This window comes from Podarcis tiliguerta (assembly GCF_965153285.1).
Source record: "Podarcis tiliguerta genome assembly, chromosome: 10".
Taxonomy (NCBI): Eukaryota; Metazoa; Chordata; class Lepidosauria; order Squamata; family Lacertidae; genus Podarcis; species Podarcis tiliguerta.
The window spans coordinates 71738847-71764632 of NC_139543.1; the positions used below are offsets into that span (position 1 = coordinate 71738847).

The following is a 25786-nucleotide window of genomic DNA, read 5'->3' on the forward strand; positions in this document are numbered from 1 at the left end:
TGAAGGAGGATTGTGTCCTGGGGAGAGGCTGGCCACACTTGACCTCAGGGCCTGAGGTTCTCCACCCCATTCAGGAGACCTAATAGGGACGCGGGTGGCGCTGTGGGTTAAACCACAGAGCCTAGGGCTTGCTGATAGGAAGGTCGGCGGTTCGAATCCCCGCGATGGGGTGAGCTCCCATTGCTCGGTCCCTGCTCCTGCCAACCTAGCAGTTCGAAAGCACGCCAGTGCAAGTAGATAAATAGGTACCACTCTGGCGGGAAGGTAAATGGCATTTCTGTGCGCTGCTCTGGTTCACCAGAAGCAGCTTAGTCATGCTGGTCACATGACCCGGAAGCTGTACGCCGGCTCCCTCAGCCAATAAGGCGAGATGAGCGTCGCAACCCCAGAGTCAGACATGACTAGACCTAATGGTCAGGGGTCCCTTTACCTTTAATATATTGATCATGCCAGTAGCCTGAATCACCTGCCTTTGGAGGTGATGGAAGGAAAACATTGGTGTGAGAAGTGCCAGCCTTATCCAGGCTATGCATAATAATAATAATAATAATAATAATAATAATAATAATAATAATAATAATTTATTTATACCCCGCCAATCTGACTGGGTTTCCCCAGCCACTCTGGGCGGCTTCCAACAAAACCCTGAAATACAATAACCTATTAAGCATTAACAGCTTCCCTAAACAGGACTGCGTTCGGATCCCCAGACATCACTTAGGGACCAGACCAGGATGGCAACCAGCCTCCCAAGGTCCTGCTTGGCTCTTCCTCCCACACAGGTGTATCTGGTTGCAGGTCCAAGGGCCCTCAGGCCAGAGCCAAGGGCAAAGCAGTGGCTGCACCTGAGCTGCAAAGAGCTCACTCCGAGCTGGGTGTCCGGAATGGCAATATTATATGGACCAATGGACCAATTAGAAGGTGGCTGAGAAGCACCTGATGGTGACTCAGTATCTCCTTAACGCTCCATGCTTTGACAGCTCTAGAGGGCCTTGCCTGACGGGGTTTCTGCCAGGGAAACTTCTGGGTACGCAAATAGCCCAAGGAACGGATCTGGCAAGTGTGACTCTGGGTTTGGGTGGCTCTGCTTGCGGCTGACGCTGCGCTGCCACCGTCTCCATCAAGCAAGCGCTGTTATCCGCCCGCTGACGAGCCGCAATTGGCAGGCCTTTGGCTTTTAATCAGTTGCGCATCCCTGGTGACCCACTAACCTTGGCAGGAAGAGGGAATGAAAATCAATTGGCTGTGGAATTACCCATCAAGCTCCGTCGTGTGCTCTGTAACCGGGCGTGATCAATGCTCCTGCCAGCCACAAGCCCCCCTGTCCTTGCAGTGCATGGAGCCTCCAGCCCCTCTCGTAGTGCGCACGGGTGGGGAGGGACCATGCGGACAATCTCCTGCTTTAGGGGGTTGCAGCAGCAGCAGCAGCAGCAAACTTGGAGGAATGTGCATAATAAGCCATTCGTGCTTCCTGCAATGACTGGCGCCACTGTTTCAGTCCTCACTTGCCCACACGTCGCAAGCTGTCACGGAACAGTCCTGCAAAGTCCTGCCTCCAGCCCTCGCAGCAGCCAAAAGAGCACCAAAAGTGAGGCTGAGCCCAAATGGGGCATGCTTGCGGGGCGTCCCCCAGTGGAGGAAAGGCGTCTCCTGCTGCTCCTGCTAAGGACCCTGCTCCAATTTCTGCACATGCTCCCTTGCCAAACCCTTCTCCTGCTGCCCTTCCCTTCAAAAACAGACACACACCTCTCTCCTTCCAGCCATTTCGCCCCAGCTCCTTTGCGCTACAGAGCAATGCTTGGCCTAAGAGCTCTTTCCTCACCTTACTCTGCAGGCCTTTCTTGCCACCTGCCTCTCCCCCTCTCTACCCCCTCCCTTGTCAGCCCCCCCCCACCTCCCTTGCCTCTTCATCTAAGGGTGTTTTCACACATGACACTCAAAACGCTTTCTGCCTATCTGAATTTGGTGACGCGGTTGCCAGACCTCCACCGGCCAGGAAGGAGAAGGCATTTGCTTCCATTTCCGAGGGGGTCTCTTTCTGCTTTCAGTCCTCCCACGTTTGCACTGTTCAGCGAGGCAGGACGGCTCGGAGGTGCTTTTTAGTGGTGAGTGTGAAAACCGCCTAAAAGGGCACCAGGCCTGCTGGGCAGAGATTTAAAGCAGTGAACCGAAGCCGGCTTAAGTCAGGTTCACTGGAACCCATTGGACATAATGCCAATGCAATTGGGATGTGTTTGACTTCTGGACGACGTGTTTGTTGAGCGTTCGTCTTGACTCGCTCAAAGTTTGCAGGGAAGTTGCGTGGTGTTCTGCTCTTTTTTGTGTTCGGTTCTGGACAGCCTCGTGCGCTCGGGGCGATAGTTGCCAATCACAACAGGCCAGCCACTCTTCCTGGAGCGGAAATCCTAAGAATGTAAGACGAGCCAGCTGGGTCAGGCCAGAGGGGGCCCAATTGAGTCCAGCACCCTGTTCTCACAAGGGCCACCCAGACACCTGTAGGAAACTTTCAAGCAGGACCCACATGCGAAAGGAGTGTGGCCTCAGTGGCCCGGAGTGCCTTCCTGTGGGAATGTTCTGGGGTGCAGGAGAGGATATATTGACTAATTATATCCTTATCCAACTTGTGCTAACAAGTTCCCAAAATATCAGCAGAGTTTAAAGACATTCCCCTTTAAGTTCGCAACGGTAACGTCTGCACAGGTTCGCTAGAACCTCTATAATAATTACTCTGGTAATTTCCCCTTTTGTTCCCTCTTAAAATACAAGACACGACACAGTCTTCATAAAAGTATAAAAGAGTTTACTCACGTTCTGTTCACAATATGATCCCAGAAGGCAGACAGGCTTAAAAAGGTTACATACACTTAGGATCTATCTTGTAGCAAGATAGTCCCTATCTCCTCTCTTGGCTGAGAGCCAAGAGAGCATCCTTAGATGCTTCCTCATTGAAGGAAGATGGCAGAGAGAGAGAGAGATGCTGCCTGCCCTGTGCTTTTGTCATTTACCTGCACAGGTGAGGCCACACCCACCTCTGGTCACATGCGGAGGAAGTCCATCCCCAGGAAGTTTACCTGCTTGCTGGACAGACATCCCTCCCCATGTTCTAACATGTACACTCTAGGAATGTTGTCATTGACTGCTCCTGTGTTTTACATCCCACACTTCCATCAGCTTTGGCTGGTGGCCCAGCTATGCCTCTATCTGGACATGGACAGCCTAAGTACTGTTATCTATGCTCTGGTAACCTCAAGGTTAGATTACTGCAATGTGTTATAGATGGGGCTGCTTCTGGAGACAGTTTGGAAACTTCAGCTGGTGCAGAATTCAGTAGCCAAGTTGTTCACCGGAGCAAGATGGTTTGAGCATATCACACTGATCCTGGTCTGGCTGCACTGACCAATTAGTTTCCGGGCCCAATTAAAAGTGCTGGTTTTGACCTATATGAAGCCTTAAACGGCTCAGCACTGCAATACCTCAAGAACAGCCTCTTTCCATATGAACCTACCTGCAGGGGCCTCGGCTGCCATGGGGGGGGGGGGTTGACAAATTATCAAGGAACAATTACTGCCCTACTAGGGCGGATCATTAAAAAAACTTTTTTTAAAAAAAAATGCCTGCTCCAAAGGTCTTATCTTCGTACACTAGGGATTATATAGCTATATCTGAAATTTCGTGCATATTCAGGAAGGCTGAAATTTCAATTCAGTGGAGCCAAAACACAACCCATCCTGTAGATTTAAGTATCTGTTCACAGTCGCCTACTTGTTATCAGAGGCCCAGAATCCACATTCCTTTGTAAGAAAATATGAAATAGCGTGAAACCATTTTTGCAGGCAAAAAAAAAAAAAAAAAATCAATGTGGGGGGGGTGAGAAGGAATTTTCTGCACCGGGTACCACCTGACCTTCCTACGCCTCTGCCTACCTGGACCCTGAGACCATCTTCTGAGGCCCTTCTTTGTGTGCCTCCTCCTCGAGAGGTCTGGAGGGTGGCAACGCAAGAACAGGACCTTCTCTGCAGTGGCTCCCCGTCTGTGGAATGCTCTCCCAGGGAAGTTCGCCTGGTGCCTTCACTACACCTTTAGGCACCAGGCAAAAATGTTCCTTTTTAACCAGGCCTTTGGCTGATCTAATCAACATCCTATACCCCTTAAAATGTGGCTCTTTGAGGAGCTATTGGGTTGTTGTTTTTATTTTTATTAGGTATTTTGTGGGGGGCTTTTTCTTGATTTCATTCTGTGAACCGCCCTGAGACCCCTGGGCATATGGCGGTATCTAAATTCAGCAAATAGGTAAATAAAAAATATAGAGTCCTGCCATTTCCAGAAACCGGAATTCTGAAGAATGTGGAGCATGGCGGCCGTGGCTGGTAGCCCTCAGTCGCTCTCTTCTTTTGTAGAGAAAATGTCCATTTGCTCGCTCTTAGGCTATTGTGAGTCGTATAGGGATGTGCCTTTCCTTTTTGATTTTGGTGACTTGTTTATGATGGTCAAGCCGGACCTTTTGAGGTCGGTTTTCCTTTTTAGATTTTTTCTGATCCTCATTTGCCATTTGCTTGTCTCCCTTGGCATCAAAGAGGGAGGTTTTTGGTAACCTATTTGTGAAGAATCTTAGTATTATTATCCTTTCCTTTATGAGTAAAGGTAAAGGTAAAGGGACCCCTGACAGTTGGGTCCTGTTGTGAACGACTCTGGGGTTGCGGCACTCATCTCGCTTTACTGGCTGAGGGAGCAGGCGTACAGCTTCCGGGTCATGTGGCCAGCATGACTAAGCCGCTTCTGGTGAACCAGAGCAGCACACGGAAACACCATTTACCTTTCCGCCGGTGCGGTACCTATTTATCTACTTGCACTGGTGTGCTTTCGAGCTGCTAGGTTGGCAGGTGCTGGGACCGAGCAATGGGAGCTCACCCGGTCACGGGGATTCAAACTGCCGACCTTCTGATCGGCAAGCCCTAGGCTCTGTAGTAGATGTCTTTAAATTGTGCTCTTATATCCTGTAATGTTTTACTGTTGCTATGGCCATTGGCTAATGCGAATAAAGTTTTATCTTATCTTATTCATATCTCTTCTTTTGGAAACTGGCCAGTAAGACTCTGCTTCCTCAGAGCCTTCACTGCAAAGCTCTTTGAAGCCAAGAAGAGACCAAATGTGGGCTTCTCTCTGCCTCTCCCAGAGAGGTCATCCGATCAGCCTGCATATTTTCACAAGCATTTCTGCCCAAGGGGGCATGCACGTTTTCAAAGAGTGGCGTGTCTCCTTTTTGTCCCAATACCTGTGCCAGGAAACGGGCGCACTGCAGTCCAGCAGACCTTTGAGCACTGGCGGCCCCTCACTGGGTTTTTGGCAAGAGCAGTGCAATGTTGCTGGCAACGGGCGCTTGAGGACAAGGTCAGGCAGGTAGCAGCTGGGCCTGTGCCAACCGAGTGGCAAAGTGAGTGGGCCTTTCTGGCCAATGAGCGGTGATCACTGGGAGGCCTTCTGGCCCGTCCCCTGCAGGGTCTGTGGTGACAGAGGTGCCCCTGCCCAGCCCACTAGGGTTGGCACCTCCCAAGAAGGGCAAGGGAAGTTATTCATTGAGAGCTCTGCATTCCGGCTAGCCTGCTGAGAGCTTCAAGGCTGGTGTTTCTAAGCTGCCCATCTCTCTCACTGTAGGGTCTGCCCACTTTCACGGTGCCCACCTCCCGGGCATGCCTGTCTTCCGGAATGGCTGAAATCGGAGGCAGCTGTCCCTCCCCTAAGGTCAATCAGTAACTCTTCTCAAGCAAGCCGGGAGGGACTTGCGGCAGCTCTGGCGTGGAGGTTGGTCATTGTTTGTGCATGTTTTCTTTGGAAAGCTGTAGAGGGACATCTTGAGGAGTCGAGGAGGGGAGTGTAATGGGTCAAGAAGTTCAGAATCCAGCGCATGAGCAGCCCCGACGAAAGAAAATTCTTCTTTTATTGAGCAGCTTCATTGAATTTCTCTGTGCTCGCTTGTCTGTGTAGTTAGAGGCCCAGGCAAATGGCTCTGAATGCAGGCAAGTGCTGCGTTTTCTACAACCGCTAGGCAATGCTACCAAATTTGACTTCTGTAAAAACAGCAGCAGCAGCAACTTAGTGTACCACCTAAAACTAGCCTGTGGCTTGCTCTTGCAAACCCTGCCCTGCTCCTCTTTAAGGTTCTCTGCCTAACAAGGAATCTCTGCTTTAATTTTTTACAGCTGGAGGCAGATCTGTATAATTGCTGCATTTTAGATTTCCAAAAAATGGGGCAGCAGCCACAAGGCGCTTCTTTGCCCCAGGAGTCCTAGGTACAATTTGGAGCCTGCTAACATCTAGTAGAACCTAGTCGGGTCTTCTTCATCTTGCTGTGCTTCATCCTAAGAAATGTACCGAAGACACACTTTCCTGCTTTAACCCTGAAAGCTTGCTCACAGCGCTGTGCATTTGGCTTGGCGGAGCTATTGTTTACTTTAGTTTTATTTATTTATTGAATCTGTATGCCGTCTGTCAGGGGTTCAGGAGCAGAGTCACAGGAGAGGGAAGAAACGGAGAGCGAGGGGGAGGAGTCGGAAGGAAATGTCAGCGGCGACAGTAGTCCGAGGTCTCTGAGTCTCTCCAGTGACTCGGAGGATTCACAGAAAGGGGCCCCCATGGTCAGGGCAAGGGGAGAGCCCAGGGGGACACCTCGGGAAGGAGGGGACTCAGGGAGTAGCAGCTGGAAATCCGGGCCAGCGTCCCCCCCAGAGTGCAGTAGGGGGGAGGAGTCCAAGGCATCGGGATCAGGGAGCGCGCAGGCAGAGGGAGAACGGGAGGCAGGACTGACCACACCCTCGTCAGGGAGCGAGGAAACGGTCATCCGGAAAGTAAAACGCGCGCGCGCGCCAAGTTCAAATGTACAGGAGGGCGGCAAGGTGGGCAGCCCGGGTAGGGAGCCAGGTCCTAAAGCCCGCCGAAGAGAGGGGGAGGAGTCAGAGGGGTCAAGCTCTGCGTCGGAAGAGTCCAGGAGGAATGAGACCCCGGGGGGTAGTAAGACCCAGAGGAAGAGAGAGAGAAGGAAGAGGTGGAGTAAGATTAGAGTATTAAACTGGTGCACAGGGGGCGGAGATCCAGACAGAGCTTCGCCGGTCTAAAGTCCAGACGTAGGGCTGGGACGCTAAGACTTGTAAATGGAGACTATTCTTCAATAAAGACTTTGTTACTGTACGATCGGCTAGCGTTGGTCCTTGGTGAGCTGGGACCCGGAGCCAGCTCTGACAGTAAGCTCTGTCTCCCTTTTAAAAGTTTGGCACCAAGAACCTCGCCACGTGAGTCGACGCAGCGAGGACAGAGGAGGGGTGCTTACAGAGCTCACAAAACTCAGGCAAGATGACGACGGAAGAGCAGATAAAAGCCCTGCAAGAAGCGGTGACGCACCTCAGCACGGAGGTAATTGCATCCAGGAAGAGAGAGGAGGAAATGGTTACCTCCTGCCGGGATCTCCAGGCCAGGTTGGACGTGCTTTCTAAACAGGGGCAAACGGGATCCAAGGCAGAAGGCATTGGCTTGGGGAGGAGGGGAGGTAGCCTTGTATCGCATTTCGACGGGAGTTTGCAGCAGTACCCCAACTTCAGAGCAGACCTGCTGTTTGCGCTGGATCTCCTTGACAAAGACTTTAGAGATGAGAGAGAGAGAGTGGGGTTTATCTTATCCCATTTGCATGGGGAAGCCAAAACGTGGCTGCGGAATCTATGGAGGGACAATGATCCAGCGCTCCAAGATGCGAAGGCTTTTATTAAAGCAATGGACTCATGCTTTTTATCAAAGGTAGACGTCGATATTGCCAGGAGGGACATACATGGACTTAAACAAGGCAAAGCCAGCGTGCGGCAGTACCATACTCGATTTTTCGGACTGGTTCATGCCCTGGGGTGGGAAAAAGATTCTGCGCCAGTCAGAGACCTCTTTTGGGAGGGGTTGAATGCAGATGTAAAAGCGGAGATTGGAAGAGGGGAGAGACCAAGGAGCACCCAGCAGGTAGTCCAGAGGGCTCTGGAGATCGGGGTGCATCTGGAAGAACGCCCTTGGAACAGGGAAGAAGGGCGTTGGGGAAGGGCACCAGCCAGAGCACCTCCCTTCTTTCCCAGAGAAGCAGCGCGTGCGCACTCCACACCCTCGCAGGGAGGGGGAGAAGAGCCGATGGAGATAGGAGGTGCCAGGGCTCAGTCAGCTAACAGAGCCCTGACACCGGGAGCAGCCAAAACGAAGCCTCCTAGAGGGAACAGGAAGTGCTACATCTGCGACAGTGCTCAACACATGGCGAAAGAGTGTCCCCAGAGGCTCCACAAGCACACTGCAGCCTCGGCAACAGTCGCTGAAGCAGCTCAATTGAAAACGCAGCAACAGTTAAACGACGGAGTCTGGCTGGAGGAAGAGGCACTGGGGTCCAGCCAGACAAGTCAATGAAACAATCCCCAGCACTTTTGCAACCCACAGACCCCCTCCCACCCAAACCAGTGGTGCAGCTTACAGCGTCTCTCCAACTGCCCAATGGACGCACTCTGGAGGTGCCGATCACCATTGACTCCGGCAGCAACGCTGACTTTATAGGGCTGGAATTCATTCAGCAGCACAATATACCACTGCTACCAGCCACACTGCCCCTGAACGTTGTCACGGTGGATGGCAGAGACTTGTTAGGGGGGCAGGTGGTGCAACAAACGCAACCAATGGTGATGCGGATTGGAAATCACCGAGAAGTCATCAGTTTTAACGTCACCCACCTGTCGGACACGCCTGTAGTCCTGGGCATGAGTTGGCTGCACAGGCACAGCCCAGCATTGGCGTGGTACCAACGCCAACTGACCTTCGGCTCCTCCTACTGCGCGGAACATTGCATCCTTCCTAGCCCGGAAGAAGGAGGGGACGACCCGCAGCTACAATTAGGCACGCTGCAAGCAGTGCCACGCAAGTACGCAGCGTTTTTGGAGGTTTTCTGCGAGAAGGAAGCGGACAAGCTGCCTCCCCACAGGCCCTATGACTGCAAGATTGACCTCCTGCCAGGAGCGACGCTGCCAGCCGGGAAACTGTATTCCATGTCTGAGGACGAGCTGCAGGAGCTCAAGGAGTTCATAGACCTCAACTTGAAACGCGGTTTCATCCGGGAGTCGAAGGCAGCGGGGGGCAGTCCTGTATTCTTTGTGAAGAAAAGGGACACGCCCCAAAAAAGACTTGTGGTAGACTTCAGGCTCTTAAATTCAAAGACCAAGCCCGCGGCCTTTCCCATGCCCAAGATAGATGACCTGCTGGCGACGGCGAGGAAAGGACGCGTTTTTACAAAGTTGGATCTGCGAGGGGCGTACAACCTGATTCGCATACGGGAAGGAGACGAGTGGAAGACTGCCATGTTCACGCCCCTGGGCACATATGAATACAGAGTTATGCCCTTCGGTTTACAAAATGGCGCCCACTGTTTTCAAGCTTTCATGCATCACGTCCTGGCGGGTCTCCTCTACAAGACATGCGTCTGCTTCTTGGACGACATCCTGATATTCTCAGAATCTGAGGAGACCCACGAGAGAGACGTCAAGGAAGTTCTGCAGAGACTGCAGGAGCATCGACTGTATGCCAAGCTGGAGAAGTGCCAGTTCGACAGGAAGGAGGTGGATTTCCTGGGCTACAAGCTGTCGGACAAGGGGCTTGCCATGGACAGCGCCAAGGTTCGCGCAGTGTTGGACTGGAAGAGCCCGCGCAATCGGAAGGAGGTCCAGCGGTTTGTGGGGTTCGCCAACTTTTACCGCAAGTTCATAAAGGGGTTCGCGATGCAGACGGCGGCCATTACGGACACGCTCAGCTCTAAGAAGAAGAAGTTCATCTGGACGGAGCAAGCGGAGCAGTCCTTTCAGAACCTTAAGCGTCTCTTCTCGTCCGAAGGGCAGCTACTGCATGTGAATCCCAGCAAACCGCTGAGGGTTGAAACAGACGCCTCAGACAGAGCCGTGGGCACCGTACTGTTGCAAGAGGACCCGCATGGGGATTGGAGACCGTGTGCCTTCTACTCTAGGAAGCTCAGCAAGTCGGAGCAAAACTACACCATCTGGGACAGGGAGTTGCTGGCCATTCATGCAGCATTCAAGGCGTGGCGGCACTTCCTCGTCGGGGCCAAGCACACCGTGCAGGTTCGCACGGATCATAAGAACCTGGAGTACTGGCGCACGGCAAGATTCCTAAACCAGCGGCACATCAGATGGGCGGAATTTTTCGCGGATTTCGACTTCAGGATAGAATACATCCCAGGCGACAACAACATCATGGCGGATGCACTGTCCAGGAAGCCGCAATACCTTGAAGAGGCGGCACCAGCAGCGGCCAAGCACATTTTCGCTCCGAAAGCGTGGGCGTGCGCTGCAGCAACCGTGGACTTGGAGGCGGTCCGTCGAGCACTGCAGGGGGACCCCTTTGCACAAGCCAAGATGGAGGAGGTGCACAAGGGCACGGTGAAGGACGACGAGTTCCAAGTACGAGACGGATTGCTCATCCGCAGAGGAGCTCTCTATGTACCGGGAGACGACCTCCGGGCGAAGGTACTGCAGCAGTTGCACGACGCACCCACCGCCGGGCACTTTGGCAAGGAGAAGACGGCAGACCTCGTTGCCAGGGATTTTTGGTGGCCCAAGATGCGGGGGGAAGTCGCGGAGTACGTCTCGAGGTGCGACACCTGCCAAAGGGCCAAGTCAGTGCACAAACCTCCGGCGGGACTGCTCGAACCGCTGCAGACTCCGAGCGAACCGTGGGAGAGGGTGGCCCTGGACTTTGTCACGGATTTACCCAGCTCAAGGGGTAAAACGGCAGTGCTAGTGGTGGTGGACATGTTCACTAAAATGGCCCACTTCATTCCGTGCGCGAAAGTGGCCACGGCAGAACAGACCGCCAAGCTGTTCATAGACCACGTCTTCAGAGTGCATGGACTGCCACGGTCTATCTTGTCCGACAGGGGGCGCCAGTTCATTTCGAGCTTCTGGCAGAAGCTGATGGGTTTCCTGAATGTCAAGATCAACCTAGCGTCGGCGAGACACCCACAGACCAACGGACAAGCGGAACGCGTCAACGCCGTCATGCAGCAGTACCTGAGATGCTATGCAAATCAACAGCCGACGACATGGGTGGACTACCTGCCGCTCGCTGAGTTCGCTTACAACAACACGAAGCACGTGTCCACAGGGGTGACGCCGTTCTTCGCCAACAACGGGAGGCATCCCAGAACCTTCCCGGGATTAGAGAGACTGGGGGAGGGGGAGCCACAGGCAGCGGAAGTCTTGGCGGCGGAATTGCAGGAAGTCCACGAGCAGCTTAGGAGGCAGTTAGAGCTGGCAAAGCACGCATACAAACTGCAGGCTGACAAGCACAGGAGGGTTGGTGAAGACATACAGGTGGGAGACTGGGTGTGGTTAGCGGCCCACGCAGTGCCGACAAGATCCTTAGCTAAGAAGAAACTCGGACATAAGCAGCTAGGACCTTACCTAGTTGAGGCACAGATCAATCCGGTGGCCTTCCGGTTGACACTTCCGGAGGGATCCAGAATGCACCCAGTATTCCATAGATCGGTGCTCACGCCCTACAAAGCACCTCACCGATTTCAGGCGCAGGGCACGGCACCAGACCAGTATAAGGAGATCCCCCCAAGGAGGGAGTCGCCAAGAAGGGAACCCATCAACCAGGTCACAGAGATTTTGGACTCGAGATGGGGGGAAGAGGGAGTAGAATATTTTCTCGCAAGGGAAGGTACCCCGGCCAGCGCCAACAGTTGGGTGCCGGACTATGCCCTGGACGAGCCTCTCCTCAAAGAGGAGTTTCATGCCTTGTTCCCACACAGGCCCATGCCAGCCGAGTATTTCGACGACTGGCTTTTCACACCCACGCTTTCGACCAGCACGTTCCAGGGATTCACCTCGGACGAAGAACCAGCATTAGAAACACGTTCACCGGAGGGCTCGCCCTCGGGGTTTGCCTCAGACCGCTCCTTTTGGTGGGACAATCGAGGAGAGGAGAGGTGGCTGAGGGGCCCTTGGCAGGCAACGGACCCAGAGGGGAACGAGGGTGAGAGGGACATGGACGTGATGGGGGAGGACGTTGGGTTCGAGCATGGCGGCACGGAGATGGAAGCAGAGGAGAGCGAGGTCGGCGAAGACATGGAGGACGAGCCGGATTTCTCTAACTGGATGCACGCCACGGGGGACGAACTGTATCCACCATTCACCCCCACAACGACGGAGCACCCAGCACCCCCGCCGGAGGAAGGGGAGGGGGGAAGGGGGGGCTTCGAGGGGGGGATGGATGTCAGGGGTTCAGGAGCAGAGTCACAGGAGAGGGAAGAAACGGAGAGCGAGGGGGAGGAGTCGGAAGGAAATGTCAGCGGCGACAGTAGTCCGAGGTCTCTGAGTCTCTCCAGTGACTCGGAGGATTCACAGAAAGGGGCCCCCATGGTCAGGGCAAGGGGAGAGCCCAGGGGGACACCTCGGGAAGGAGGGGACTCAGGGAGTAGCAGCTGGAAATCCGGGCCAGCGTCCCCCCCAGAGTGCAGTAGGGGGGAGGAGTCCAAGGCATCGGGATCAGGGAGCGCGCAGGCAGAGGGAGAACGGGAGGCAGGACTGACCACACCCTCGTCAGGGAGCGAGGAAACGGTCATCCGGAAAGTAAAACGCGCGCGCGCGCCAAGTTCAAATGTACAGGAGGGCGGCAAGGTGGGCAGCCCGGGTAGGGAGCCAGGTCCTAAAGCCCGCCGAAGAGAGGGGGAGGAGTCAGAGGGGTCAAGCTCTGCGTCGGAAGAGTCCAGGAGGAATGAGACCCCGGGGGGTAGTAAGACCCAGAGGAAGAGAGAGAGAAGGAAGAGGTGGAGTAAGATTAGAGTATTAAACTGGTGCACAGGGGGCGGAGATCCAGACAGAGCTTCGCCGGTCTAAAGTCCAGACGTAGGGCTGGGACGCTAAGACTTGTAAATGGAGACTATTCTTCAATAAAGACTTTGTTACTGTACGATCGGCTAGCGTTGGTCCTTGGTGAGCTGGGACCCGGAGCCAGCTCTGACACCGTCTTTCATCTGTAGATTTCAGGATGGTTCACAACATTAAAATACAGCATAACCCCCCCCCCAAATTCCATAATAAAAGCAAAACCAAACCTATTCTGTCCCCCATTAAAGGTATTGCCTAAGGGTGATGGATTTTGGATTTTTTTCCTCAGCAATCAACATGTGGTGGTTGTTGTTGTTGTTTTGTCAGTTTGCAGGTCTGTGGAATCTGCTCCTTGGTGTACCCCAACCTGTGTTAGTGGATTTAGAGGAGTCAGTGGGTTTTGAAGAGGGATTTGAAGGAAAGCAGAGCATACCTGAGGGGCGTGGGTGGTGCTGTGGGTTAAACCACAGAGCCCTGGGGCTTGCCGATCAGAAGGTCGGCGGTTCGAATCCCCGCAACAGGGTGAGCTCCTGTTGCTCGGTCCCTGCTCCTGCCAACCCAGCAGTTCGAAAGCACGTCAAAGTGCAAGTAGATCAATAGGTACCGCACCGGCGGGAAGGTAAACGGCATTTCCGTGCGCTGCTCTGGTTCGCCAGAAGTGGCTTAGTCATCCTGGCCACATGACCCGGAAGCTGTACGCCGGCTCCCTCAGCCAATAAAGCGAGATGAGCGCCACAACCCCAGAGTCGGCCACAACTGGACCTAATGGTCAGGGGTCCCTTTACCTTTACCTTTTAGAGCATACCTGAACCGGGGAGGAAGCTCCTCCTGGAAGCGCCTTGAGGAAGATTGGGCCAAGTCAGGGCTCATCCATATTTTCCTTTGGCCTTGCTCTTTCCAGGTACAGACCTGCTCTTTAAAGCTCTGTGCTCCACCCCCACGAGCCTTCCCTGTGAAAACCCACTATTAAACCCTCATATTTTATTGCTGAATTGGAGAATACGGCAATCGGGTTTTCTACGGATTGCCATTTGCTCTGATTCAGCAATAAAATGCAGGTTTTCCTGGACTCGTGGCCCAAGAGGCAGTCTCAGCGGTGAGAGACAAGGCACTCTGCGCTTGTGCTAAGCAGCATGATAAAGTCCTCGCCCAAGAAACGTGGAACACATTTGCAAGATATCACTAAAACTGCATGCCTTTTTTATTGACTTGAGCTTGTGTGGTTATACGCCATGACCCAACTTCCTATGCTATTTGTGCCTGGGTGGACCTACTGCTTCGCTTCCGATTAGCGCGTTCCCTGCGTTCTGGTTTTGTTTTCGGTCTCACTTTCGTTGTGCTATCACACAAGAGTGCTCTCCAGATGGCAACAATGGGGCAATATGGAGTAAGCATCACTGGAAAACCAATGCGAGGGTGTGGGGCTGGTCTGCCAAGAACCCACCACGAATGCATCAATGGCAGGTTGTGGAATCCACCCACCAAAGACTTGTCCATATTTAATCCTGGTCTCAGAGCAAACTCTGGTGCCCTGCTGCATCGCAGGAGTTGGACTGGATGACCCTCGGAGACCCCTTCCTACTCCACAATTTTATGATTCTATGATTTTCTCTGCTTGCTGAAGGGCCATGGAGATGGGAGTTCATGGCAGTGAAAGGAAAGCAAGTGAGGGCTTGGCAATATTTTAATTAATAATCTGGCAGGTGGGAAAAGTGGCCCTTAGCACCTTGCAACTCTCTTCCTGGAGTATTTTTACCTGCCTGAAATGTGTTTTTGCCTCCTTGGATAGAGGATAGAGAGGAGTGGATGAGAAGATGTAGAAAACTAGCCAACTGCACATAGGTGAATGCTACATTGAGTGCCTAACTGTCAGGCTCTGGGGACCCATCTTCCCTGCCCTTCCCTGCCCCCCCCCCCCCCGGCTGTAGATAAGCAGGACAAAGCGAAAAGAGACCCTTACCATTTTAAGAGTCTTTGTGATGGCCTGGGACTTGGGCTCAGACTCGGAGCCAGAGGAGTCTCAGTCCGCACCAGATTCTTTGCCTCAGGCATCATCTGAACCAAGTCTGGGGCCTGATCCTGAAGAGTCCCAGTCTGCACAGGTTCCCCTGCAACAAGCACCAGCTGGGGCGAGTCAGGGCTCTCTGGCCGCAGGCTCCCTGTCGAAAGAGGGACGCTAATGTAGCACATCTGATATGCACAGAGAGCATGCTGATCATGCAAATTGTGCATCGCCCAGGCTTGGGACTGTGATATGGAAATGTTGCACACAGTTGCGGATTGTGCATTTGGAATGCGTCCACAAGGCAGCTTCTGGAGTGCCCGCTGGGGCAAACCCAGGATTGTGAGGAACATGGGACATTCCTGCACTGCCACGTCCCCTGAATGAGGCACCATGAACTGGCTGACGTGCTCCTGCTCCAAAGGTCACAAATGGAACGCTCCAGCTGCAGAGTCCTGCTCAAGCCTCCATCCTCTAAGCTGCTGGGTTCCTCCAAACACCTTTTTGTTTGTTTGTAGGCATAGGAATCTAAGAAGAGCCATGCGCCTGGATCAGGCCAAAGGAGGCTCATCTGGTCTGGCATTGTATACTCAGTGTGGCTAACCAGGTGCCCCAGAGGGAGGCTGAACATAGATGAGCCTACTAAGGTAAAGGTAAGGGGACCCCTGACCGTTAGGTCCAGTCGTGGCCGACTCTGGGGTTGCGGTGCTCATCTCGCTTTACTGGCTGAGGGAGCCGGCGTACAGCTTCTGGGTCATGTGGCCAGCAGGACTAAGCTGCTTCTGGCGAACCAGAGCAGCACACTGAAACGCCGTTTACCTTCCCGCCGGAGCGGTACCTATTTATCTACTTGCCGTAGATAACTCTCCTCTGGAGAGAGGCAGTCCTTGAGGCATTGTGGTCCTGAGCCATTTAAGACTTTATGGGTCAAAACACATGCATTTGCTCAGGCAGTTAGTTAAATCAGCTGGAACGAAGGAGGAGTCTACTCAGGCTGATGTTGATTTGCTTGTGATTGGTTTGATTAGTTTTTTTGATGGTTTTTCTTGTTGAGTATGTATTAAGAGTTACTGTCCTAAGCCACTCTGGGATTGATTTTAATAGAGCGGGCTAAAACGCCTCAAATGAATGAATGAAATGAAACGAACACTTTGAATTGGGGCCGGAGGCTAATTGGCAGCCAGTGCAGTGGAGCCAGGATCGGTGCAATATACTCAAATGTCTTGCCCTGCCGAGCAACCTGGCTGCCGAATTCTGCACCAGCTGAAGTTTCTGAACAGACTTCAGAGGCAGCCCTACATAGAGCAGTGCTGCCTGCCGAGGGGGGCTGGCCCCACTGGCAATCAGGGCTCAGCACCCCCCTCCCTCTCTTCTTGCTCTCGCTCTTGGGCCTTTCTTCTGGGGATATTTTTGCCAACTCTCTTGCGCTTGTTCCCGCCTTCCTTGATGTCCTCCTGAGCCGAAGAGCCTTTAGAAGGAAGATCTCCTTTGTGAGTCATTCTTCCCTTCTGTGCCCCAACTTTCTCCCTGGCCTTCCTTGCTCCCCCAACCCGCTCGCTTGGCCCAGTACTGCCACGAAGTCTTTTGCTGTTGCAGCTGGTGGTTGAAACTCTTCCACGCTGCGCCTGAGAGCCGCGGAAATGAATGCGAGCAGGATTGCAGCGTCTGCAGGAAGGCAAAGCGGCAGAAACAAAAGGGGAGAATCTCCTTATTTGCTAGCTATTGAAAATCTAGGCCTTTTCACTCCCATCTCCGCACTCTGCGTCTTTTCAGATGTTTCTCAGAGGCAAACCTGGCTTTGCCTCTGGAAGGAGGCTCCACAGGGGGCCTTGGCCAGTCTGGGCTCTCTGACAGCTGCACCTAGGCGAGGCAAACACTCATTTGTCACATTCACACTTTGCACTTTTGGGTGCGCTCTTGCAGGGCTGGAGATCATAAGATCCGTGAAGAGACACTTCAGCTCATAAACAGCTCCTCCCAATAGAGTGGATATGTTAATATTTGTGCCCAGTCATTAGGTAGCCTTGTGATATAATCCACCAGTAAATTTGGATGCCGGTGTCGGAAACATTGCCAAGGAAAATAAGGACTTTTTGCTAGATGTGCAGCCGGATCCAGTGTGCTTACTCTGAGGAAAGGTCTATTCTCACCTGGGCAAATGTGTTCTGTGAGCAGTAGGGTTGCAGCCTTAGATCTCAGCAAGCCAGCAACTCAGGTTTAGCAAAATTAATTAAAAAAACAACACTTGGCAGTATTTCAGAGCCTGAATCAAACCGTTTTAGACTGCTGAGGCACTACCCCTGCCCGAATTTGCTTCAGACATTCGGATTTGATGAGTTGTTTTAGAAAGTATGGATCTTAGCCCTTGTTTTTGAATTTGAAGGCAGTAAGTATTAGCTTGCAATACAGTGGTACCTCGGGTTAAGTACTTAATTCGTTCCAGAGGTCCGTTCTTAACCTGAAACTGTTCTGAACCTGAGGTACCACTTTAGCTAATGGGGCCTCCTGCTGCCACCGCATGAATTCTGTTCTCATCCTGAAGCAAAGTTCTTAACCCGAGGTACTATTTCTGGGTTAGCGGAGTCTGTAACCTGAAGCGTATGTAACCTGAGGTACCACTGTACTTCATTACTTTTGCACCATGTTCATTGTGAAACCCCTGATTGTCAAGAACTGGTCATGCTGGGAGGCTGCCGGGTGGAGATTATAATCAGAAGGCCATGTTTTGCAAGCTCATCCACACTTAACTTTTGCCCTGCTCTTTCCAGGCACAGGTCTGTGCTTTAAAATGCCACATCCAATCTGCTTTTCCTTTTGCTCTGGTGCTTTCCCCTTGGGAAGCTGCTCTTTAATGCCAAACCAGACCAAAGAGCAATGCAGGCTGCCATTCAGTGGTAAAGAGCCGGTTTCCATGGGGGGAAGTACCAGGATGGAAGAGCCATGGGGTGAGGAGGAGAGCATACCCAAAGGAAAGGGTGAACCTCTGGGCTGTCGTGTGGAGCCCTCACTCGACCTGTGCATTGGCGCAGTTGGCCTGAGGGAGCTGAACCTCAAGAGCCAAGACTGGAAAGAGGCAATGGAGATGGGGGGGGGGGGGATGGACTCGTACATGGGCCTGGGGGAGCAGCATGTCTACAGAGATCATCCAGACACACTAGAATTCTTTACGACTCCTGGTTTCACATCTCCCTCATTCTAAGTGAGTTGGGGCTGACTCTGGTGACAGGTTCCTCTGTGTACTCTGCACTTGCTCAGCAGAACTCTTGTCCCGAGCATTGTCTCCTGCCTTTGGGTACCTCGCCTTCTGAAAAGCAGCTCCTGTCCTTTCGCTGCACTGTTCTGCGGCCCAACAGGTGTGTGCCCCAGGACCCCTTGCAGTGTTGCAGAGCATGCTGGGGGCGCAGCTCTCAATGAACTTGCCTCTTGCACTCCCAGAATCCTTCCTGATGTTGCAAAGGATTCCACAAAACGCCTCTTTACTTGCGCGCTGCTTCCTCTGGGGCTGGGGAGCGTGTATATGCTTTGCTTCCCAAATCAGGTGACTCTCTGACACGGAGGGATTCTTATGTCCCGGGGCCTTCCTTATCTGCGGACAATTTCCCATTTCCTAAGTTCATCAGCAACAGCGAAGGGGTGCCAATTGCTGGCGCAGCATTAGGGCCAAATGGCAGCCTCCAAGTCGTGAGCTTCCTCTTTTTTGCTAAACACCGTGCTAGTGAAACACACATGCTCGACTGGGCGGCTTTCTCGGGCACCAGGAAATCTCCCCGACGATGCAAATTGCCCAATGCAGTTCAGAAATTCCCAGAAAGTCCACAACGCAGCTTTGGCAGGGATGGGAACAATTGCTGGCAGAGTTTTAATGTGTGTATATCTGTTCTTTCTCTCTTCCCCACTCCCGTTTCTCTCTCTTTCCCTCCCACACCATGCAATCATTCCCCACACTACCCCTGTCCCCCTTTTTTTGACCTGCCCTGGCATGGGGCGTTGTGGCCCCCTCCTCCCCTTGTGGCCCTTACCTGTGTGCCCATTTCTCTGTGCATGGCCTTGTGCGCCCATTCGGCCACCCTGCTTGCCCTCCTGCCCGGTGCCTCCTTTCCCTTGCCCCCTTTGCGCCCCCTGATGCCCCGTGGCTCCCCGTTGCTGCTGCCTTGTACCCCTTGCCCCCCGCCCCGCCCCCCGCTGCTGCTGCCCTTCCTGCCTCCACCCCACCTGTGTGCTTGTGCCCCAGGAGTGTGATGTGCTTTCCTTAGTTTCCCTGCCTACTCTCTGTGCTCTCACCCTCGCCCACTCTCACGCACGCTCGCCGCCGCCGCCGCACACTCCTCTGGCGCACAGAGCATGCCTCTTAGTCCAGCGAGCAGCAAACATGAGACTCCGGAGCAGCAGCAGCAGCAGCAGCAGCAGCAGGAGAAAGCAGAGCAGCAGCATCAGGAAGAGGAGGAGGAGGACGACGAGGACGACGAGGAGCAGCGGCAGCAGCAGCAGCAGCAGCATCCTCCTGCGCTCCAGCACCACCAGCTCTGCGTTGTCAACGGCGATCCCGGGGAGAGCAGCGCGGCGGAAGGCAGCCTCAAGGAGGAGACCCTGTATGATACCATCAAGCCCCCCGCCACCGCCGGCCCCGGCCCTTGCTCCGACAAGCTGGCATCACCGCCCGGGCGGATGGACGAGCCGGCGCCCAATGCCCTTGTCGTGCGCATCGGGATCCCAGACCTCCAGCAAACGGTGAGTGCTGCTGGCTCTGCCCGCCTTGCGCGCCTCGGACCGGGGAGGGAGGCTGCAGGCTCGGCCGCCGGCCTGGTCCCCGCACGCGGGAGGGACACCCGGGGCTGGCGGTGGGGGGCAGACCCGCCGAAGGCCCCCGAGATGCGCAAGTTCCCCGGGATGGGGCAGCGAGAGCCGCCTCCGCCTCCTGCTCTCCTTCCGCTGCCTGTGGAATGGCTGGCGAAACTTTTACGGCAACTGCAGTCTCACGAGGGGGGTGTGGGATAGAGAGGGGGGGGGAGGTGACCAGCCCCACTGGGATTTCCCTGCTCTCCTGGCAGGCGGCATCCTCCGCCTCCGAGATGCCCCTTTCTCCAGGCAGGGGGTGCTCCGCAGCCTGGGCGAGGGGGTGCCCCCACCCAGGTTTTGGTTTCAGTGATGGAATGGGCGGGCGGGTGGGGGCTGGAGTGGGGAGCAGAAGAGAGAGCGGAGCGTTTCCTGGAGGAGCGGCTTGCATCTGAGCGGCACGGAGAGATAGAGATAGAGGCTGGGGCCATATTGGAAGGCCCCCCTCCCAGTCCAAGCAGGATGAGGCTCAGGGCGGAGCAGGAAAGGGCCCCTGCGCTTTTGCTCTCCCAAGGGGCCAACAGCCACCCGCTTCTGCCCCAACCAGCAGAGGGAGAATGTTGATGGCTGGGCAGAGGGTGCCCAGCTGCCCTGAGAGGAGTTCTTGAAAGGGGGGGGTATGCAATGGGGGGGGGTGACTGTCCCACTCCAGAGCTGGGGGTGTTCATGTTTTTTGTGTGGCTGGACTTCTACAACTGTTTCTGTGCGTTTTGAAGAAGGGACAGTTTGCCTGTCCTAGCAATTGAAGAGGGTGTATTTGTGGCTGTGGCTTCTTCTCTTTTTTTTTGGGGGGGGGGGGGTTGTCCATCCTTCTATGCTGCTAATGAGGGGTGTGCTTTCGGTGGAGCCAAGCTCCAAGGGTCTGGCAGCCTGTGTGCTGATCCTATGGGGTGTTTCTGTTGGAGGCTTAGAGGGAGCTCCTTCTCTTCTTCTGTGGGGCTTTGGGCTGTCCTCCCCCCACCCCACCCCGGCTCTGACCACATCTATTCTGTGGGGACTGTGTCCGATCTATGGGGTGGGGAATGTGTGTATGTGCCCGTTGCGGGATTTCCTGCCCATCTGTGAGGCGAGCTGCCTGTCCTGTGCAGATTTCGGACCCACTGAAGATCCGTGGGGCTGCCTTATTGGTGGTGTTGGTGTGATACGAAGGCAGAGGGGTCTCTGCATGTGGCTCCTCTCAGCCTCCTGTGATCTTGAGACCCCTGATCTGTGAGGGGCTCCACAGGTTCCCGCACAAGGACCCGAACCTCCCAGTCCCTGGTTCTTGACAGCCTTCTCTCCCCCCAGGTGCTGATGGGTGGAGTGCGGGGGGGGGGTACACACACAGCTCAGCCCCCTCTGTTTCGTGGATGGGTGGGAGGGTGAATTTCTCTTTGCACCAGCTGGGTGGGAATGCAGAGGTCTTGCAGAGCAGCCCCAGGGCTGAGATGGAGAAGGAGAATGTTTGGGGTGGGCTGGGGGGGGGGATGTATGCTGATCTTGGTTGTGGGGGTGGGGGGTTTAGGAGCTGCCTGAGGCTCCCTTTGACTGACCCAGAGAGGAGAGCCTGCCCCCCCTTCCCCCACCCCCTTTGCTTGGCTTCCTTATAGAGCTGCTCTCCACAGGGTTGGGGAGAAAACCGGCAGCGGCACAAACCATCAGGTGGGCTTCCTAGAACTCACCTGGTAGAGGCAGCAAAGGAAAGGAGCCTGGAAATGAAGGGAGGGCTGTGGTTTTGCTGCACAGCCTGATGCAAGAGCAGAGAAGAGGGTTTTGGGGGAGGTGGGGTGAAAGAACCAAGGGCTCTTCCTGTGATGCTGGGGGGGGGTCCCTCCACTCTGCCACCAGCCCCCCCCCCTCAATCCCCTCCTGCTCAGCAAAGCTTTTCCTGCACTTACCTGGTCTTCTTTCACATGCCCATTCCTTCCCACCCCCACCCCCCCACTCAGAACTGCCCCCCCCCAAGCTGGTTAGCTGCCTCTGCTAGGAAGCAGAATGCCTGTTCCTAGCTCTGAGTTCACATGAGGGTGGAAATAAGAGAGAGGGAGGATATCTGTTCGGGGTGGTGTTGCCTTTGGGTGCCGGCAGGGATTCTTACGAGGGGTTCTTTGTTGCTGCTCGACTTCCGTGGGGACTCTCTACCATTTGGAGGCTCTCCAAAGTCTCAGCTTGAGCATAGTTTGGAAAAGTTATTATGATCCCTTCTTCCTGGAACAAACATGGGGTGGCCAGGCTGGTGATGTTTCTGCGAAAGTCTTATTGGCTGAGGATGGCTTCGAAATGGCAGCCACCCAAGGAATGTGGCAAATATCCCCCCCCCTTTTAAAAAAATCAGAAAGTGGCGTTATGAGTGAGTTCGGGGTCAAAAACAGCATTTGCACCCTGCTTTTCTTGTGTCCGTTTTATGATATTCTAGCAGGGAACCAGGCAGAGGGCCTTTTCGGTGGTGGCACCCACCCTGTGGAATGCCCTCCCATTAGATGTCAAGGAAATAAAGAACTATCTGACTTTTAGAAGTCATCTGAAGGCAGCCCTGTTTAGGGAAGTTTTTAATGTTTGATGTTTTATCTTGTTTTAAATATTCTATTGAAAGCTGCCGAGAGTAGCTGGGGAAACCAGATGGGTGGCGTATAAATAATAAGTTATCACCATCATCATCACAACAGCCTTCCCAGGTAGGCCAGAACTTCTTATTAATACCATTGTTGACCCTCTCCCTCTCTAAAGTCCATGATGCCCTCGTGTTCCCTTTCAGAGGGTGATTGGGGCAGGAAAGAGGGAGATGCTGGAACAGCACAGTTTTAAAGCAGAGGTTGGATAGCCATCTGTTATGGAAGCATTTGTTGAGATTCCTGCATTTCAGGGGGTTGGACTGGATGACCCTCGGGGTTCCCTTCCAACTCTACGATTCTATGATTCTAGGTGGGAAAGGAGACATTGTCAGCAATGAAGGCAAGGCAGACCTGTTCAGTGCTAACTCTGGAGCCCCACGGGCAATGGGCACTCTCCAAATAAATTACAGCTGCACCTCATGTTACGTTTGCTTCATGTTACGTTCTTTCAGGTTTTGTCCCGCGGTGACCCGGAAGTACCGGAAAGGGTTACTTCTGGGTTTCGCCGCTCGCACATGCGCAGAAGCGCTAAATCACACTTCGCGCATGTGCACAAGCCACAAATCGCGCTGCGCACCTGCACAGATATGGAGCTTCAGGTTACGCTCTTTTCATGTTGCGAACGGGCCTCCGGAACGGATCCTGTTCGCAACCAGAGGTACCACTGTATGAATCTCTCTTCTGGGCAAGGAAGCATGAAGGAATGTGGTGAGCACAGCAGAGTGTGGAATTGGCCATTTGGCTGCCTTTGCCACCAAGCTGTGGTGTGCGCACTGTCTGTGATAAGCAGAGAAGAAGTGGGATGTCTGGCCCATGGGGGAGAGGTTTTGGCAAGTGGGAGGTTTGAGCAGGGCGCTCAGTCCTCAGAAGGACAGAGCTGGTCACTGAGGGAGGTGCTGCTGACTGCCATGGCTCACCTGAGGCTCTCCAGCTACTGCTGGACTCCAGCTCCCATCAGTCCCGGCCAGCACTCAGGACTGCTGGGAGTTGTAGTCCAACAATGTCTGGAGTGTAACAGGTTCCCTGTCCCTGAGTGGGAAGACACAACCCAGCAGGCTTGGAGGATGAGGGGCATTTTGATCAATTTTACATCAAAACTGGCTATTTGTGCTTGTGGAAAGTTTGGGCACAGCTTTGGTGTGCCTGTTGGAGGTGGTGGTTGGAATCGTCCCTGCAAACTGCCCCATCCCAGAAATAAATTCCCTGTTTGCTGCACGAAGGAAGCAACAAGCAAGGCATGGGTGAGAGGGTGGCAGTGCCAACGGGGCTTGGCTAAGCCTTGCTTTCATGGGATGGCCGCCTTCTCTGCCCTATAGCTTCAACTTGGGCAAAGCCCTGTACCTTAGCAGTGAAACCAGAGGGTGGTGCCACAGAGATGCCCTGGAAAATGGGGAGCAGGAAGAGAGGGGGCGCCTCAAAGTGTAGTTGACTTGCTACCGACAAGTGCTAGCTGGCCTTCTGCTGCGGATCCGGAGGCCATTTAGGTCTGTGCCCCAGAGCCTCCCCTCTATGGGTTCAGTTTCTACTTTGTACCCCCATCAACTCCAAGTAGGAGTGGGAGAGACCCCTGCCTGTAATCCTGGTGAGCCACGGCTGCCAGTCAGTGTGGACATTTTTTGTTGTTTAGTCGTTTAGTCGTGTCCGCCTCTTCGTGACCCCCTGGACCAGAGCACGCCAGGCACCCCTTTCTTCCACTGCCTTCCGCAGTTTGGTCAAACTCATGCTGGTAGCTTCGAGAACACTGTCCCACCATCTCGTCCTCCGTCGTCCCCTTCTCCTTGCGCCCTCCATCTTTCCCAACATCAGGGTCTTCTCCAGGGAGTCTTCTCTTCTCATGAGGTGGCCAAACTGATCTCGATTGACCAATGGGGCCTGGCTTGGGATAAACCAGCTTCTTACATTCCTTTTTTTAAAAAACCATTTTTATTGATTTTCCAATAAAAAACACCCAGTTAATATATCCAATCATAATACTCCAATTAAAATAAAAAAGACCAAATTATAGTCCAAATTATAATTATTAATTTTTCAGGGTTCCCCACAGTCTAGATCTCTGAAGCATATCTCCACATCTCAGCCCTGCCTCTCCTCGTTGTTTCCATATTTTCCACATCTCGATTTTGATGCTTTATAATTCTCTGTCCCTGAGTCCACGATTCTCAATCATCCGCTTCTTACATTCCTGAGACTGGACATGTTGCGCATGTTTGCACATGTTTGGGGGCTGAGGCTCTGCAGTTTCTTGGATCCTGCAGTGAGCTGCCCTCCCCTCAGTGTGGAAGCAGGTGTGTGTGTCCTCAGGTGATTTGATCTACACAGGTATCCAGGCCAGCGGGCATCTCTGGGGCTCCTTGAGGATGCTTGCAGAGCCTGCCTGTTCTGCCAGTTGCAGGGGACTTCTGTTGGCTGAGGGTTATTTCCTGCTTCACCCACCCTTGCCACAGAGGGCTGGGGCGGGGGGCAACTGGCGCCAGCAGCTCCTCAGCTCACAGGGAGCTGGGTGTGGTGAACTGGGAGCCCAGCAGGAAGCTGTGCCAGATGTTTAGCATGCATGCAAGACTGCTGGGTGACATCAGGGAGGTGCGGGAGCTGTGTGCGCTGATGCTCCCAGCTGTGCTCCGGCAACTCTTGGGGGGGGGGAGCTTCCGTCACTACAGCGCAGCATTGCCGACTTGGAGGGCGAATGGCCCCCCCCCCAGCAGAAACAGCTTGGAGCTGTGGGTTTGGAATGACTCCTGTGCAGGCAAGGCCTCCAGAGCAGCGTCCCCCAAGCTGCTGCCCTCCAGCTGTTTGGGACTACAACTCCCATCAGCCCCAGGCGAGCTGTTGGGAGTTGTAGTCCAAAACTTCTGGAGAGTAGCAGGTTGGGTAAATTTGCCATGGGTGACCAGGGCTGGCCCTTTTCTGGCCCTTGCTTTGATTTGTGTGCCGGAGATAGCTGGAAGAGGCTTGCGCTTGCTTGTGGTACAGTTGATGGGCATTGCCCAGGTCACGAGTAGTTGCCAAATTTTTTTGGTGGGGGTGGTGGAAGGAGAAGGGTTTCCTCATCGGTTCAGATTGGCCAGTGACCTCAAGTGTTTTCCATTTTCATTTTTTAAAAAATAAAATCTTTATGAATTTATAAAAGCGCAAAATATAGAACTGAAGAATAAAAGGAAAAAGTGAAAGAAAAGGAATAAAAAAGGAGAGAGAGAAAATAGATCTATTCCATCAATCCATAACTCCATTCCATCGATTTCCTGTCCATCCTTCCATGGCTCCTTAAAGTTTCCTATTCCTGCTGCACATTCTATTTTTTCTAAGTATTTAAACATTCAAATTCTTCTCATTATAAACTATAAATGCTTAACTTACGCCAAACCGACTAAAGTTCTAACATTTTTGCAATGGTTTTTTTAAGGTAGTCTACAAATGGCTTCCATTCCTCTTTAAAACTTTTCTCTTCCTGCTCTTTA

The 25786-nt window shown here is 53.5% G+C and overlaps 1 protein-coding gene across 8 annotated transcripts in view; it reads left to right on the forward strand.

Annotated features, from left to right (window-relative positions):
- Nucleotides 1–25786, forward strand: part of SHANK3 (SH3 and multiple ankyrin repeat domains 3) — a 434403-nt gene that overhangs the window by 52929 nt on the left and 355688 nt on the right. For 7 of the 8 annotated variants that reach the window (XR_014502588.1, XR_014502589.1, XM_083401725.1 and 4 more), the window contains exon 2: nucleotides 19139–19635. Coding sequence is in view for 6 of the 8 variants with exons in the window: in XM_083401725.1 (XP_083257851.1) it covers nucleotides 19249–19635 (387 nt within the window). In the remaining 2 variants the exon portion in view is untranslated. Of the gene's footprint in view, nucleotides 1–5785; nucleotides 5800–15425; nucleotides 15555–19138; nucleotides 19636–25786 lie in introns of those variants that run through there. The other variant, XM_083401724.1, reaches the window with a different exon arrangement.